Source organism: Phacochoerus africanus, chromosome 4 (genome assembly GCF_016906955.1).
Source record: "Phacochoerus africanus isolate WHEZ1 chromosome 4, ROS_Pafr_v1, whole genome shotgun sequence".
Taxonomy (NCBI): domain Eukaryota; kingdom Metazoa; phylum Chordata; class Mammalia; order Artiodactyla; family Suidae; genus Phacochoerus; species Phacochoerus africanus.
In genome coordinates, this window is record NC_062547.1 from 87,665,473 (window position 1) to 87,682,765 (window position 17,293).

The window sequence follows — 17,293 nt, forward strand, 5'->3', positions numbered from 1 at the left end:
CTGCAGCTGGTTGTTCCAAGGTATCCAGCCACATCTTGGCAACCTGCCCATGAGCCCCATCCCACTGATGTTCTTATGCTCTAGGCCCACCCTTCTGGCCCTGTGATTCGGGGACCTTGGTCTCTGAGGGAAATGGGTAGCAGAAGGTGTAGACTGGGCCTGCCCCCTCCCTCCTCTGTGAAACCTCAGTCTGGTGACTCAGTGAGGTGAGCTTTCCACTGGACCCCTGCATCAGCCAGGAGGAGGCTCATCCACTGTCCCGGAAGAAAAGGTGCTGCTGGAGTTCCCACTGTGGCTCTGGAGGTTAAGAAACTGACATAGTGTCCGTGAAAATATGGGTTTGGACCCCGGCCTGGCTCAGTGGGTTAAGGATCTGGCACTGCCATGAGCTGTGGTATAGGTTGCAGAGCCGGCTCGGATCCCGGGTTGCTGTGACTGTGGTGTAGGCCTGCAGCTACAGCTCCAATTTGACTCCTGGCCCCAGAACTTCCATATGCCATGGTTACAGCTGTAGAGAGAGAAAGAAAAGAAGTGTAAAGAAAAGAAAAGAAAAGGTGCTGCTGCCCAGCTTACCCTTAGCAAACAGGCTCCCCTCATCTCTATTCACTTCTCCAACCTCCTGTCACCCCCATGCATCACTGCCCCCCTCGCATCTCTCTATTGAGCAGAATGTTAATCCATCTGTCCTTCAAGTGCTCAGAGCAGGACAGTCAGTGTTCTTTCAGAGACAAACAAAGACAGAGCCTGCTACACGGGGATTCAGGACTGGAGGGGAAGTAGGAGTGGAAATCATCCAGTTTGGTCCCAAACCAGTTCTCTGATTCCCAGAATTTCTAGTACCATTGGTGCAAGTATTCCAGGGAGAACTCAGTGGTGAAAGACAGGTAGGAAGAGCACAGGGAAAAACTCTCTTTGCTTTGAACTGAAAAATGAGGTTGGTGTCTGTGAGTTATTTGTTCTTCACGTGCTTGGAAAGGGATTGTCTAGAGACTTTGGAAACCTGCAATCCATTTCAGAAAGCTGACCGGATCTCTGCGGACAGTCAGTATGGCGGGTGGGGGTGGGGGTGGGGGGATAGGTTTTGTCTATTTCTGCCCTGCAAGTTCACCTACCGAGGAACACACGCTGCCCTTCCAATTCTAGATACCAACAGAGCAGTACCTCCAATCACGAACCTGTAATTAGCATGGACGGCCTTGGAATGTGTATTTAGGACACATTTTCAGAAAACACAAGAGCTTCCTTCTGCAAACAGTGAGCGCCACCAGGGGCCACGTCAGTAAAGCATCTTTAGCCAGGATCAGGATCGGCACTGGCACTCAGCCTTCCTGTGCTTTGAGAGTTTCAGGAGCTTTCAACCATCAAACACTCCCCTGTTGGGCTGTATCAGAAAACAATTGCGGCTGGATTTCTCTCAAGCTCTCACAGGCTTTGAATCTTTGACCTCACGTATTGTTAACATAAGCTTCTTGCCATGCGGGAGGCTTTATACTGTATCACTTTGCGATACCTGAAAAACTAGGTAAATGTCTTTGGAAGATTCAGATCCTGAAAGGTTTGCTTAAATGGAAGGTTTGGAACCAAATGCCTGGAGCTGTGGGTGTGAGAAGCTGTCCCTTTTTGTAAGCAGGACAGTTGATAGCCATGCATCCCCTCGTTATTTTAGGTTTCATCTGTTATTTTAAGTTTCAACTAGATGGCGTGTTTTCTGAGGCTGGCATCCATATATCATCTCTGCCTTGCCCATATCTGCTCACAGAGTAAAGCAATGGGTGTTCAGTCCTATCTGTTGATTTAATAATAGAGGGTCCATGGTGAGAGGCTAAACTTTCGGCAGGTGGCTTTTCTTTTGGTTAGTGGGTTTCTATTCTGGGTCATGAAACTGCTTCCCTTATTCCCTCCTTGGAACCTAAGTTTTATTGAGAAGACGGCATCAGACTAGCAATACAAACAACTGGGACCTTGAGATTCATCCTAAGAGGCCACGAAAGAGTTAAATCAGTTCTTATAGGAGGATTATGAGGTAAGCCTGTAAGAATTACACACAATGAATTTATAACACAATAAGATTTTTTTTTTTTTTGAGGACAAAAGTAGTGACTGGGGACATTTCAGATGAAGAAATAACTATGTTAACCTCACTGCTTTTTAAACATTTGCATCTGTGAATTGCAGAGGCTCAACATAAAGCAGATTGCCTATATCCACTGAAAGTCATTCTGGCATGAGAAATTTCTCTTGCATAAAGCAAAACAGATGTGTGAGAGGGAAAAGCAAACTCTCTTATGGGTGTATCAACATTCAGAATTATATAGGTATCTCAGGAACTGCATATTGTGTGAAGCAATGAATATAGAATCTTGACCATAACATGTCCCTAAAAACGCAATATAAAAAGCAGAAACTTAATAGCTGGAAAATAGTAATTATTAATGCAGATTAAAAACCTAATAATATTCGCATTTTATCCACATTTTTTTTTAAACTGGAAGGATATCAGCCAAGCTAAACCTCCATCAGAGATTATATACTGAGAATTTTTGGCCAAGTGCTGCCTGGAAGATGTGAATTCAGATCCACTTAACTGTTGACGTGATTAGAAAAATCATCACTGGAGTTCCCATTGTGGCTCAGATGAAACGAATCTGACCAGTATCCATGAGGATGCAGGTCTGATCTCTAGCCTTGCTCAGTGGGTTAAGGATCCAGGGCTGCCGTGAGCTGTAGTATAGGTCACAGACTCGGCTGGGATCTGGCGTTGCTGTGGCTGGGGCGTAGGTCAGCAGCTACAGCTCTGACTCGACCCCTAGCCTGGGAACCTCCATATGCTGCGGGTGTGGTTCTGAAAATAAAAGAAAAAAGAAAAAAAAAAAAGAAAAAGTGCCACATCCTTTCGAGCGGGAAAGAGCGTTATTGCCTATGTGCTTGCATATTGGGATTGACAAGCAAATCAATTTGGAAATAGGAAAGGCTCAGAGGCTGTGCTCCTTGAGTTACGGGTCGGAATTTATGGAGTAGCATACAAGTAAGTGCTTTGCTGTCTGCTAGGTCCTGGGAAGGGTACAAAAGAAGCATAAACAAGAGCACAGGCCCTGAGCCAGGAAGGAAAGTATAGTATCCTGGGGGGCAACTCCCTGGCCTAAGAGAAAAGTAGTTACAGTGAGAAGAGAGAGAGGACCAAGTCCTCACTGAGCAACCAGCATGAAACTAGGCTGTGAAAGTCATTCAAGAAAACTCAAATATGAGCTACGCCTTAAAAAAAAAAAAAATATATATATATATATATATATATATATGTGTGTGTGTATGTACACACATATACACATACAAATATGTAAAAGATTGGGAATAAAACAGTCAAGATAAATTTGCCAGAAATTAATGCTAATATGTTTAAAATAACCCCCAATATTTGATATGGTCACATTACAGAAACACAGTCACAGAAACAGTTTTCTCAAACACACGGACACAGATAACACACACACACGATATAGCATTAGGTCCAGCTCAGAAGTGTCCTGGACACATATGAATATAATAATAATTTATGACGGTGATAAAAAAAAAAGCTGAGTTCCCATTGTGGCGCAGTGGAAACGAATCCGACTAGGAACCATGAGCTTGCGGGTTTGATCCCTGGCCTCGCTCAGTAGGTTAAGGATCTGGCATTGCTGTGAGCTACAGTGTAGGTCTCAGATACAGCCTGGATCCTCCGTTACGGTGGCTGTGGCCTGGGCCAGCAGTTGTAGCTCCAATTTGACCCCCTAGCCTAGGAACCTCCATATGCCCCGGGTGCAGCCCTAAAACAAAAGCAAAAAAAAAATAAGTTTAGAAATTACGAGTGTATGTGGAAAGAATCGATCAATATACCTCTGCTAATAGTTTTCCTACCCATGCAGTTATACCCTTTAAACTTTAGATGCAGTCTCTAATTGAAGCTATGTGACATTGATTTATCACTTAAAAAACCCACAGCAGTGATTTATCCTCTAAATAACAAAGTCATGAAGTTCTACACCAATATCTACTTTTCTCATTTTGTATTTATTATGAGTGTCAGCAAAAGAGAGGGCTCTCTTTGTTTTCTTCTGATTTTACTACATAGATTTTCCAAAATTGTGTTCTGATATTCAAAGTTGCTTGAGTGAGAAAGAATTATAAAACACAAGTATCAAACACTTTCCAATGAGAACACTTGGAATAGTAACCCATTTAAAACGAAAGAACTCCAAATATGAGGCATATGATTAAACAAAGAACCCACATTGCAAAAAGGTTGCTAAGACTGTCTTCACTTTTAATTTTGGTACCACTTCCTTTATTTCACTGATTGGCAGTATACTTTGAGGTATCTGTAGGCCTGCTGCTTCTGAAGGAAAATATACAAAACAAAAAAGAACATTGCAAAAAAAAAAAAATGCACTGTTAACAAAAGGCTCTGGCATCTGAATTCAATAATCAGATGCCATTTGGAGTCTATATAGTTTTTCAACAATGGAGACGCTTAAACAAATCAGGCTGAAATTATACATAACTCATGCATATATTTAAATACTGATTAATCTCTCCTTACATGGACATGTGCAATCTCTTATAAAAGGAATCTTAAAAGCAATCTAATAAGGAAGAAGAACGAGGTTGTGGTTCAAGAGGAATTATCAATGATGCAATGAGGAGATATGAATTCAGTATCCCCTAAGTTGCTTTGAGCCACCGCATGAGATCTCAGTGCCTTTATTCATCTGTTTTCCCCACTGAAAAGCCCTCTTCCCTCTTTAAAAAAAATACTTAAAAATATACCACACACATGGCATACAGAAGCTCCCATGCCAGGGAATCAAACTTGTGCCACAGTTGTGACAATGCCAGACCTTTAACCTGCTGAGCCACCAGGGAGCTCCTAATTTTTATTTTTTAAATTTTATTGAAGTATAGGTGACTTACAATATTGTGTTAGTTTCCGCTATACAGCAAAATGACTCAGTTATACATATATTCTTTTTTCATATTCTTTTCTGTTATGGTTGCTCATGTCCCTTCCACCCTCTTTCATAAGCCCAGCTAAAACCCAATCTCTTTTCTGAAATCTTCTGAGAACTCTATTTAGGAGTATTCTTTTCCTCCCCACATAATATCTCACCTATATCTACTCCCTCTATTACTCATAGAGCTCTTCAGAATCCACTGTTGTGTATTATTGATCCTGAAATGTGTCTACATTTTATTTCCCTGACTCATTCCATGTTCTGAGGACAAGGAACTCTGGGTTATACTCTGCATCCCTATAGCAACCTCTCTCACTGTGTCATCCTTATACCATTAGAACTGCCTGGGCATTTGACCAAACTATGGCTTCAGAGATCATGCAGCTGTACAGAAGGAGGGCCCAGGAAGCTGCATTTTTAACATGCCACTAGGTGATTTTTATGCACTCTAAAGACTGAAGAGCACTACATAAAAGGACTATATCCAAGAACTAGGTGAGTGCCATGAACATAACCACATAGTATTTGTTGGATATACAAAGACACTTAAAAAACCTCACACTAAACCAAACCAAGACAACAAAAAAAACTATGTGTAACATTAAAGGTGTGAGGCTTATGTAATTTTATGTCTGTAAGCTTAACTGGAGTTCCCGTCGTGGCGCAGTGGTTAACGAATCCGACTAGGAACCATGAGGTTGCAGGTTCGATCCCTGCCCTTGCTCAGTGGGTTAACAATCCGGCGTTGCCATGAGCTGTGGTGTAGGTCGCAGACGCGGCTTGGATCCCGCATTGCTGTGGCTCTGGCATAGGCTGGCAGCTACGGCTCGATTAGACCCCTAGCCTGGGAAACTCCATATGCCACGGAAGCAGCCCAAGAAATGTCAAAAAGACAAAAAAAAAAAAAAAAAAGCTTAACTGCAACGCAATTATCTTCTCATGAAGTTGACTGAAAATGAAGTGATTATTTTATTCATTTTATTATTATCATTATTATTATTATTATTTGTCTTTTCTAGGGCCACACCCGCAGCATATGGAGGTTCCCAGGCTAGGGGTCTAATCAGAGCCATTGCTGCCGGCCTACACCACAGCCACAGCAACAGTGGATCCTTAACCCACTGAGCGAGGCCAGGGATTGAACCTGCAACCTCATGGTTCTTAGTCAGATTTGTTAACCACAGAGCCACGACGGGAACTCTGATATTTTATTTATTTATTTATTTATTTATTGCTTTTTAGGGCCACACCCATGGCATACGAAGGTTCCCAGGCTAGGGGTCCAATTGGAGCTACAGCTCCTCCTAATTGGAGGCCAAATGGGCATCTCCTTTTCCCAAGAATTTTTTCTTTGGCTTTCCTTCTTGTCTCCATTGTTTCTTTCCTGCTTGTTGTCTAAGGGATTGATTACTTTTCATCCATTTCTCTGTGACTCACAAGTCCAAGATAAAGAGAGAGTAGATGCAAAGCACAGGGCCCACGAGTTTACAGAGTACCTGATTCAGATTAGAACAAGACACCATTTCTGTGCCAGGAAAAATAACTTGGCAAATGGAGGACAGGCTGTGCGTTGGTGCAGTTAGCAACCTATGAAACTGTCCATGGCAGCCTGTCAAAAAAGGGGGAGGAAAGTATCTGAACCTACTATCCTTGCTCCCATATTTTCCTGAGATAGCTTTTCCAGATCACTGTTTTTGTCTGACTTGACTTTGTTGTTTTATTTCAAAATTATTTTTATTATAGTTGATTTACAATGTTCCGTCAATTTCTGCTGTACAGCAAAGTGACCCAGTTATACATATATATACATTCTTTTTCTCAATTATCCTCCATCATGTTCTATCACAAGTGATTAGATGGAGTTCCCATGACCTTTATTCTTTTTCTTTTTCCAGGTCCCGATGCGATTGGGTAATAAGAAACTTCCAAACATTATTCATTTGAATGCTCAGAAGAAAGCTGCAAGTGACGTGTTATTGTGAAACTCGGGTGAAGGACTTACTTTTTCTTTCCATAGAGGAATGAACAAAGGGAAAAGGCATTATGAGGTGGGGAAAGGTAAAATAAAGAACTCTGGACCTAGAAGAAGACTAAGGAATTCTCATCTCATTCTCATTCTCATCTCATCTCTGGAGATGTTTTGGAATAATACAAGGAATGATCCACCTTTGGTAGTTGATGGTCGATCTGAGCAAGGCAGCCTCCTGAAACCCCTTCTTGGCCATGAAGGCACTTCCCCTATGTCTGCTGGAGCCCCTGAGGCCTTGGGGACCCTTTTAGAACCACAACTTTGCTCTAAAGCTCTCACTTCTTAGGTTCTGAGTTATCTCCTTTAGTAGAAAGCTGGTGGTGGCTACAATAGCAATAGGCACTCAGGCAGGCCTGTAAAATATATAAAAGTATTTTCCTGGAGTTCCCATTGTGGCTCAGTGGTAACGAATCTGACTAGCATCCCCGAAGATACAGGTTCAATCCCTGGCCTTGCTCAGTCACTAAGGATCTGGCATTGCTGTGAGCTGCAGTGTAGGTTGCAGACATGGCTGGGATCCCGCGTGGCTGTGGCTGTGGTGTAGGCCAGCAGCTGCAGCTCTGATTCGACCCCTAGTCTGGGAACTTCCATATGCCATGGGTACGGCCCTAAAAAGACCAAAAAAAAAAAAAAGTGTGGTCATTGGTCACAGCAACAGGAAGCGAACCCAGCTGCCCTCTGGGAGGGTTTGGGGGCAAGCCCTCCACAGGCCTCTTGATTCTGGTTCACTCATGTCTCTGCCTGGAGAGAGAAAGTATGGGCACGGGTAGGCCAAAAAACAAATGGCAGCCCTGGTTCTTCTTCTTATTGTTCTTGTTCACCGACTCATTCAACCAGCTGCCTCAATTCTCTCCCCTCAGCGCTGCCCTCCCCAGTACCACGCATCTGTCAGATCTTCCTTTTGGCCCTTGGTCTAGCCGGCCTTGTGCTTCTTCAGTACGAGGCTCTGTGCTCTGGCTCTGTCCTTGAAGCACTCAGGACCCCACTTGGCTTAAGCAATTAGAAATACAAATACAGATCTGGCATGATCAGTGGGAGCAACCTTGAGAATTAGATAATGTGACTTGCAGAAAATGAACTTGAACAGAAACAAGTTGAAGATCCCTGACCGATAGCCAGGGCTGCTCAGACTTGAGCATTTGGGATGAAGACAGCCACCATTCTGGGGGCTTTTACTGGGACTAGAGATAAATATCAGGAATAACCGCCCCCCCCCCCAGGTTCAGGGCTTTACCCAAACTAGGTGGCACTCAACAGAATAGCACTCCAGAATCTAGTTCTCTTGACACTTCATTCCTTTTTTTTTTTTCCAAAATCCTACTTCTCTTGTGTTTAACTTGAAAAAGAAATCCATCAAACAAAGCTGCTTGTATTTCTAAGAGAGAGGGAAATGATTTTCAAGTGCCCTGCTTGATTCCCTGTCATAACTAATCCCCTATTTCTCCTTAAGCAACTTGGCTCAATCCTCTTTTTAGGGCTAATTATGTTCTGCCTTGCATTCTAAGTGACTGTTTGTAAATGCCCCATGCCCACAGCTCAGGGACAAGGGCATGTCCCCTTTATCTCTGTAGCCCCCAGGGCCCGCCCAGGGAACATTCAGCCTTTTAAGGAGTCCACTCCGAGCACTGAACTGGATTTATAGTGGAACTTTGCTCTGCTGTCATCTTTCAGGTAGGGGCTTAAGGTTCCTTGATCCAAGGAAATGAGGGCCAGGTGGCAGCTGCACTCAGCCCACTCCTGGAGTCCCCTCCCAGGAGTGAGGGGCTGGTGGAAGGTGATGGACCCACAGCCCCAGGAGGCTGCAAAGAACGGGGAGGGGAAGGAGGCTCCAGATGGAGGGGCGGGCCTCTAGGCCAGCAGCAAACAGGCTTGCTCTCTAATTTGATCTTTTCTTTGCCTTGGCCAAGGCCAAGTGCATTCCCTGTAAAGCAAATGTGAAACAATGCAGTTGCTGTTTCAAAGCAGCAAAAAAAAAAAAAAGAAAAAAAAAAGGCTGGTGGTGGGAAAATGTGAGAAAAGCATTTTTCTTGATTTGTTTCTTAAAATCTATGTTGTAGGAGAAGCAGGTGTGAAGATAAAATATGCAGTAAATTCTGAACTGTGAAGGGAAAACATTTTCTCTAGCCCTTTTAAGTCTTTGATACTTTATTGAATCATTTATTCAGTCCCTAAGCGAACTCAGCAGACACGCGAGCCTCACTCTATCCAACTCTTTTTTTTTTTTTTTTTTGCCTTCTCTAGGGCCGCTTCTGGCAGCATATGGAGGTTCCCAGGCTAGGGGTCGAATCAGAGCTGTAGCCTCCGGCCTACACTATAGCCACAGCAACGTGGGATCCGAGCTGCATCTGCAACCTACACCACAGCCCATGGCAACACTGGATTCTTAACCCACTGATCGAGGGCAGGGAGCGAACCCGAAACCTCATGGTTCCTGGTCAGATTCATTTCCGCTGCGCCATGACGGGAACTCCTCTGTCTACCTCTTGTACGGGCTTGTTTTCTAGACCAGAGGGTCTCCAGAATAGGGACCTCCTCGGTCCACTGTCACATCACCAGTGCCTAGCACAGTGCCTGGAGGACAACCAGAGCTCATGAGGTGCTGGCTGGCCAGCCAGGCAGTGAACCCAGCGATGGAAGAAGAGAGGTGAGGGTGGAGCCTCGGGGTGGCGGGGTCTGCTTGCAGGAGAAAGGCCAAGTTGCCTCACCCTGAAAAGGAGCCAAGGGATTTGGAATCAGGAGGCCCCTTCAAACCTGGGGGTATTTGGAGAAGAAGGCAGATTACAGTTATGTGAAAAGAAAAGAAACATGCACTTAATAGGCACAAATCAGCATGTGCAAAAAAATTCATCTAGGACCTACAGACTATCATACTAAGTGAAGTCAGTCAGACAGAGAAAGACATGAACCATATGATGTCATTTACATGTGGAATCTACAAAAAAAACATAGGACTTCCTGTGTGGTGCACTGGGTTAAGATCCTGGCATTGTCTCTGCAGCAGCGCAGGTTCAATCCACGGCAGCCTGGTGCAGTGCGTTAAGGATCGGGCATTGCCGAAGCTGTGGCACAGGTCAAAGCTTTGGCTCAGATTTGATTCCTGGCCTGGAAACTTCCATATACCACAGGTGTGGCCAAAAAAAAAAAAAAAAAGAAAGAAAAGAAAATTATCTAAATGTAAATTTTTAACATGACTGGTGAAATAAACTACAGAATACTGTGCAGCAGCTGAAAGAATTAAGTAGATTTATACCAGGGTTTCTCAACCTTGACATTACTGACATTTGAGATGGATAATTCTTTGCTGCAGGGGCTGCCTGTTCTCCGTAGGATGTTTAGCAACATCCCTGGCCTCTAACGACTAGATGCCAGTAGCACCCCCATCTAGGTCATGACCGTCAAAACTGTCCCCAGGAGTTCCCGTCGTGATGCAGCGGAAACAAATCCGACCAGGAACCATGAAGTTGCCGGTTCGATCCCTGACCTCGCTCAGTGGGTTAATGATCCAGCTTTGTCATGAGCTGTGGTGTAGGTCGCAGATGTGGCTTGGATCTGGTGTTGCTGTGGCTGTGGCGTAGGCCGGCAGCTCCGATTCGACGCCTAGCCTGGGAACCTCCATATGCTGTGGGTGCAGCCCTAAAAAGCAAAATAAATAAATAAATAAATAAAAATAAATGTCTCCAGAAATTGCCCCTAGTTGAACACCACTGCTTTATACGTACAGACCTGGAAAGATCTCTAATGTAGATGTTTGGGTCCAAAAAAAAAAAAAAAATGACAAAAAAAGTAAATTTAATGATACCATTTACATGAAAAAAGTATCATATATATAAATACACACACACACATAACTCCATAAATCCATATCATACAAGTAAGTGCATCTACAGTTGGTCCAGAAGGACAAAACTGTTAGCAGTGGGTGGTTTCTCAAGGAGGGACTTGGATTGGCGGGGAGGGAGTGTCACGGTGAATTTTGTCTTTATTTGGACAGCCTGTATTTTTAAAAAAGGAAAATGTACTTGGTGTTAAAATTAAATCGTTTGTAAAAGGACAGAAACTGAAGATATGGAGAAAGCACATGTAAGTTACTCCTCGATGAAGTTCAGAGATGAAGAGAAAGATGGCCAGAATGAGGCAGAAATAAAGGAAGGAATTTTTAGGATGTAGGAAACTTGAGCACTGCTAAATTTAGTCAAGTTACAATTTTGTCTAAAGCATTATGAAGCGGGGGGGGGGGGGGAATAACTTCTAGAATGCTTCCACTTATTAGCTCAAGATTTCAATAATGCCTTGCCAGCAATGACTTTCCCACTATAGTTAAATATGCATGAAATGATAGAATTTCTCTTTCTGTTTTTCCACTGCATGTTTCTTTAATTTGTGTTGCTTTGGTGTGTGTACAGTTTCTGGAACTAAAGTGCTGATGCCATTATGAAAACTGTCACTCTTCAGAGTTGGAAAGACCTGAGAATAAAAGCTGACTTTGACGTGTGGGTCTGGCATGGCTGGGTATCCTGCAGGAGTGTATTTGTTTTTCATTAATTTGTTTGTCATTTTTCTCCATGATATATGGAATCTTTCTTTGCCCTGAAGCAAATGTCAGAGGTTTCTCTTGGTTCTGCTGGGGTAATGAATTGTTGAGAAAAATAAATTTTTCTTATATGCTATTTGATTGTGGAAGGAGACATTTGGTGACCTTTTGCTGTTTGATAGTGATAATGAATTTCCTGACAGACGTGGAATCTTTGGGCTTCTTTATTAAAATAATAAGGCTTGAGGAATAACTTTGACCTGGACCTTTGTAGAATTAATCAAATAGAGATTTTGGAAAAATTGATGAGTTTGGTCTTTACCGAGACACTTTAATTTATTCCTATCACCGAGGCAGTACACAGATCTATACTGCATAAAAACATCAAGCAATTAACTACAGACCCAAGTCCCAGAACAGAGATTTAGATGGGTTTGGGGGAGGAGGTATAGGCTCAGGGACTTGCAGCCTGATCTAACACTTTTTTTTTTTGTCTTTTTCTCTTTTCCAGGGCTGCACCCACGCTAGGCTAGGGGTCTAATCAGAGCTGTAGCTGCTGTAGCTGCTGGCCTATATCACAGTCACAGCAACGCCAGATTCGAGCCGTGTCTGCGACCTGCACCACAGCTCAGGGCAATGCTGGATCCTTAATCCACTGAGCAAGGCCAGGGATCAAACCCGCAACCTCATGGTTCCTAGTCGGATTCGTTAACCACTGTGCCACAACCAGAAACCCCTAATCTTTCAACACTTTAAAAGAAAACTATACCAAGTCCTCTTAGGATGATCCAAAGGCGTCAATTCATGGGGAAAAAAAGAATAGGTTTTCTTCTCTGCAATATTATGGGAACATCAAATTCTACCATTTTTCCCTCTAAAAGTGGTAAGTGACTAGATATGTTTTTCAGATGCTCTTAAGTTCTAGACATGTTTATGCTTTTGTTTTTGAGAGGTGAGAAGAGAAAACCAACTCATCGAGTCCAGGATGCATGACAAGCTCACTCAACGATGCTGGGTAAGGATGCTCTGTGTTCCTTGGAGACAGAGTGACAGAGCTACAGGTGTCCCAGCTACTGCTATGACCAGCCAAATGGATGCACAACCCGCACCAGAGTAATAACCTTTCAGGCATTTACAAAGACATGAGCATGGGGAATCTTCCTACTTTCCACGAAGCACCCTTTGTCACCCAGTTTCTCCATGTAGTCTCTCTAGGGATTCACTGGAGTTTCTCTGAACTCATTCCTATTACTGTGCAAGATCAGAGCAGTACCTGGAAGGAGGCAGAACCCACAACCCAAGCAGCATCTCAGAGAATCGGGTAGAAGTTGGCTACTGCATTCTTGACTTGGCAACTGCATTCTTGACTTGGCAACCACTTCCTGGGTGGTACATGCTCAGTTCACTACCATTTTTTGGAAGCTTGAATCTTCTTTCTGAATGTTGATGGAATGAGAACATCAGGAACAAAAGGAAAAAGGAGCCAAACTTCTGAGATAAGGTCTAAAATCTTCACACCTCGCTGGCTTGAATATATTTGGAATTTTTTTTTTGTCAAATACCAGATTACTTTAGGATCAGCAAACAATGTGGCATTTGGATAACGAGAAAGACAATGTAATTTGCTATCCAATTAGCCTGACTGTGAACTTGGGGAAAAATTTATAAAGATCTATAAAACAGTTCTGAGATTTAAGATCTTGTATCTCTGTCTTTAATTGCATATCATGAAAATATTTAATTTGTCTTAAATCACCATGCAAATGTTTTAAATTATTAATCTTGAGCTTCAAAGTGGGTGACAGTCCCTTCTAGACTAAGGACTGGCTAGCCAAAGGATGGTCAGAAAACCAGTAGCATCAGCACCTCCCAAGAGCTAGTTAGAAATACTCAATCCAAGACCCTGCCCAGCCCAACTGAATTAAGTGATCCAGGTACTTGCTCAAGTTTGAGAAGCATTGGTTTAGAGTCAGGTGCCAGACCAGACTTTTGGAATACAGGTGTCTTCACCTGGTGGCCACAGGTGAGTTCCCAGGCAATGCATGAAGTTGTTCATACTGTTCTCAGACAGCTCCTCCCTCCACCACTAACAGCCTAATTTCTAGTATTATCTTTTCATCACCACCTCATTAATGGTCAGGAGCTGCCCCTGACTCCTGAGAGTAGACCACAGCTCAGGTAACTGTCTATGACTTTCCAAGGTGGCAAAACAATGCTAAAATTATCCTCCTCTTGATTTGGGGTCAGATTAGAGAGAAGAGGATGCTTGGTGTGGAAGCAGCTGGAAGTCTGGAGTACCACACCGGTAATACTGTGCAGTTTGACAGATATGATCAGAAACTCTAAGGAGTGGGTTTTTCTCTCACTTGCTTACTTCTGCTTCTAGAAGTAAAGCAGCCTGTGTGCAATGCAAGTGCTTATAAGCAGGCTTAAGGTCAAGAGTTTGTTTGGTTTAGCAGTTAGGGGAATTTAATCTCAAACCCAGTTGGTTTTTAATTCAACTTAATGACCCAGCCTTGATGAAGTGCCATCAAGTTATCTCAAAGAAAGCAGATACTACACATGGGAAGAGCTGAGGTCATCCTTGAAGCTGCCAAGCCATCAACAATTTGGAAAGTGAGGTTTTTTTTTTTAAGGGAAAATATAAAATTATGGAAAACATGTCATTCTTAGATTTGCTTACATGCTCTTCCAAGTGTCTGGTGATTTATATACATCTTTTCCCATTCTTTTCTAATTTCGTTTCCACTGTCAATATTTTCATTTTAAAAGAATGTATATTCATTGGAGCTCATGGCCAGACAAATGCCACCCTTTATAATTTGTGGAACGCATAAGAAAAAAATAACATCCTATAAATTTGAAAATATGGCTGAAATTAGAACAAGAAAAAGGTTTAGATTTGTTTCAATTTCTAACATTAAAAAGTTTAAACACTAGTTTAAGAGCTAAAAATCAGACACTACATTCTAACTTGTTCAAGAAAGAACCCAAATCCAAACCCCACCTTTCTTTAAATGAAATATAGGTCTTGCAAATAATTCTTACATCTCATGGGGGAAGGGAGGGCTAGACTGGGGGTTTGGGATTGGCATATGCACACTGAGGTATATGGAATGATTGGCCAACAGGGACCTGCTGTATGGCACAGAGAACTCTGCCCACTATTCTGCAATGATCTATGTTGGAAAAGAATCTGAAAGAGAATGGATGTGTGTACATGTATAACTTAATTACTCTATTGTACAGCAGAAATTATCACAGCATTGTAAATCAACTAAATGTCAATAAAATTTTAAAAAACGAAACAAACAAACAAAAAAGCCCCAAGTTCACTAGGGTTCTCATGGATTGAGCTAGCAATCACTCTAAAATCTTAACCGCATCCATGGAAGGAGTAAGAGTCAATTTAAAGGTGGGTGCAGTTTCTCTAAATCCTCCATGTGCTTTATTAAAACCTATTTCATCACCCAAAACATTCTTACATCTCAGGCAAAAGATGATAAGGGAGGATGGTACCGAAGATGAGTTTCTTTCTCTTTCCTCTTTTATTCTTATTCTCATTTTTGAGAAAGGAGCTAAAAGTCAGATAAGTACCAAACTATTTTCTGGAATGAGTTTTTATAAAATAATATAAAAGAAAGGCTCTGAAAGGAATTTTTGTAAGTGGTCAAAAAATCATGACTTCCTAAGTCATTATAAATTATCCTAGTGTCAGACTCTTACTTGCTATTAATTAAGCCAAATCTAAGTTTTTTGTCTTTATGAACAAACATTAGCTTTACAAATCAAGTACCCTGACATCTATCTAATCTCTTTGTAAAAAATCTATTTAAGTCTTTCCTTTCCCATTTTTCCTTAAATGAAGAATGACATGGACTCAACAGCCACTTTTTTGTTGTGCCGCTGCTCTGGATACTTGGTGACAGTAACCAATACAAAAGACAGAACTGCCTGCCCTTGTGGAGCTTACATTTTAATAGGAGAGCAAGACGATACATAAGTATTTAAAACAGAATTGTGCCACATGGTGACAGGTGCACTAAGGAAAGAAATGCAGGCATGGGGGATGGGCGGGAGGGTGCCCAGGTAATGCCTAGAACACGTCAAACACAAAGAGACCACCATGAGGTTATTTTCCCTTATTAGGATGGCTTGCTGAACCAGAATACTTCTCCCCATCCACAGGCTATTAGATCACTGACCTAGTTCTATATATCTCATATAAACTAGTGCTCCAGCTTTTATAGTCGATATTACTCTAACAGCTTGAAGAAATGGAACCCAAAGATAATCCATCTATGCCATTTTTAGCAAAAAAAAAAAAAAAAAAAGCCAATTTATCCTCAGTAAAAAAATGCCAACATGGAACATGATACAGAAATATGAAACTATTTCACAACATAAAATAAGGAGGCAAACATAGCACTGTGGAGGTCGAGACAGTGTGAAAACTATTTGCTGAAGAAAAAGAGGAAAATGTCAGCACCAACTCTGCATACTTCAACCAAACGAAATATTAGTTCCGTGAAAGAAGAAGCAAAAGATAAAATAAGTTTCCTTCTTTAAAGAAAAAGAGTTGGAAAGTTTGTAGAAAGGCAGGAAAGAAAGATATTACTGTATTACATTTTAAAATGCCGTTGGAATTATTTAAGAGAAGCTGAAGGAGATCTGTAAAGTAAAATAAAATCAGCAAAGTGGAACTCACCACAGACTACAGGAGGAAAGGGCAAAGAAAGAAAAATGAGAAGTGAAAAAACACACCAATGAAGGGAAAAGGTTGTCCAACATACACATAAGTGGTGTTACTGCTCAAAAGACCAGAGTACATTTAATGGAGATGAAATCCAAAGACTGATCAGATTAAAACCTTGCTGGGATTAAAAAAAAGAACTTGAACTGTGCAGTGCTCACTGTGCACCACGAAAAACTGATGAAATGAATCCCAAATACACTGGGAATATAAATATTTCTAGCTATCAGTACCAAAGACAGAACACTATAATTATCGAGGCCAGAGGGAGAAGAACTGGATATCTGCAAAGCAAGGATGTCAGAGGACATCAGCACTGTCTACAGAATCGTGAAGAAAAAACTTTGACCTTGAGATTATTTACCCAGCAAAGGTGTCGTAACAGAGAGACATATTCTCGAATATGCAAGGCCTCAGAAAGCATACCACCCATGAAATTTCTATGGACAGAAGGTAATTCAAAGATGTACACAAACATATTTTATATTAAACAAGACAATAACCGAAATTTCTATCTCAAGATAAAATGTGTTATATCAAAGGGAAGTAAGCAGGGAAATCTGCAAGTAATTTACATGAAATTAAATCAGTTCTTCACTCCAGCACCCTGGTGTCACTTCCTCAGTAAACTGATTACATTTTTGTCTCATGTTCTACTTTTTTGCAAACTAAGACTAAGAGAGTGAACAGGAATGAATTATTCAAAATATGATGCTGAAAATATTAATTTCATAAAATAATTCAGCTCTCTAATACCTCATCATAAATGTTCAATTTCTGGTAGAATGATGAACTTGAAATCTCAATAGATCCTCCCTCCAAAAATGGAAAAAAAAAGCTACCTAAGTTCATTTTTAAAAGAAAAAAATTTCAAATCCATTGATGCTATGTTAAGAAATTAATTTTGAAAACTATAAGGTGAGGACTGCTTCTTCCAACCAAATAGGAAAAATGGGAATGGCGGTCAAAAGGTGCAAACTTCCAATTATAAG

The 17,293-nt window shown here is 41.7% G+C and overlaps 1 protein-coding gene across 2 annotated transcripts in view; it reads right to left on the bottom strand.

The window, feature by feature from the left end:
- ARSB (arylsulfatase B) overlaps nucleotides 1-17,293 on the bottom strand; it is a 166,364-nt gene that overhangs the window by 33,088 nt on the left and 115,983 nt on the right. Inside the window, exon 7 of one of the 2 annotated variants that reach the window (XM_047778173.1) lies at nucleotides 12,964-12,984. The exons of the other annotated variant lie outside the window; for it this stretch is intronic. Within the exon in view, the coding sequence (XP_047634129.1) occupies nucleotides 12,983-12,984 (2 nt within the window). The 3' untranslated portion in view covers nucleotides 12,964-12,982. Of the gene's footprint in view, nucleotides 1-12,963; nucleotides 12,985-17,293 lie in introns of those variants that run through there. 2 annotated transcript variants of the gene reach the window in all.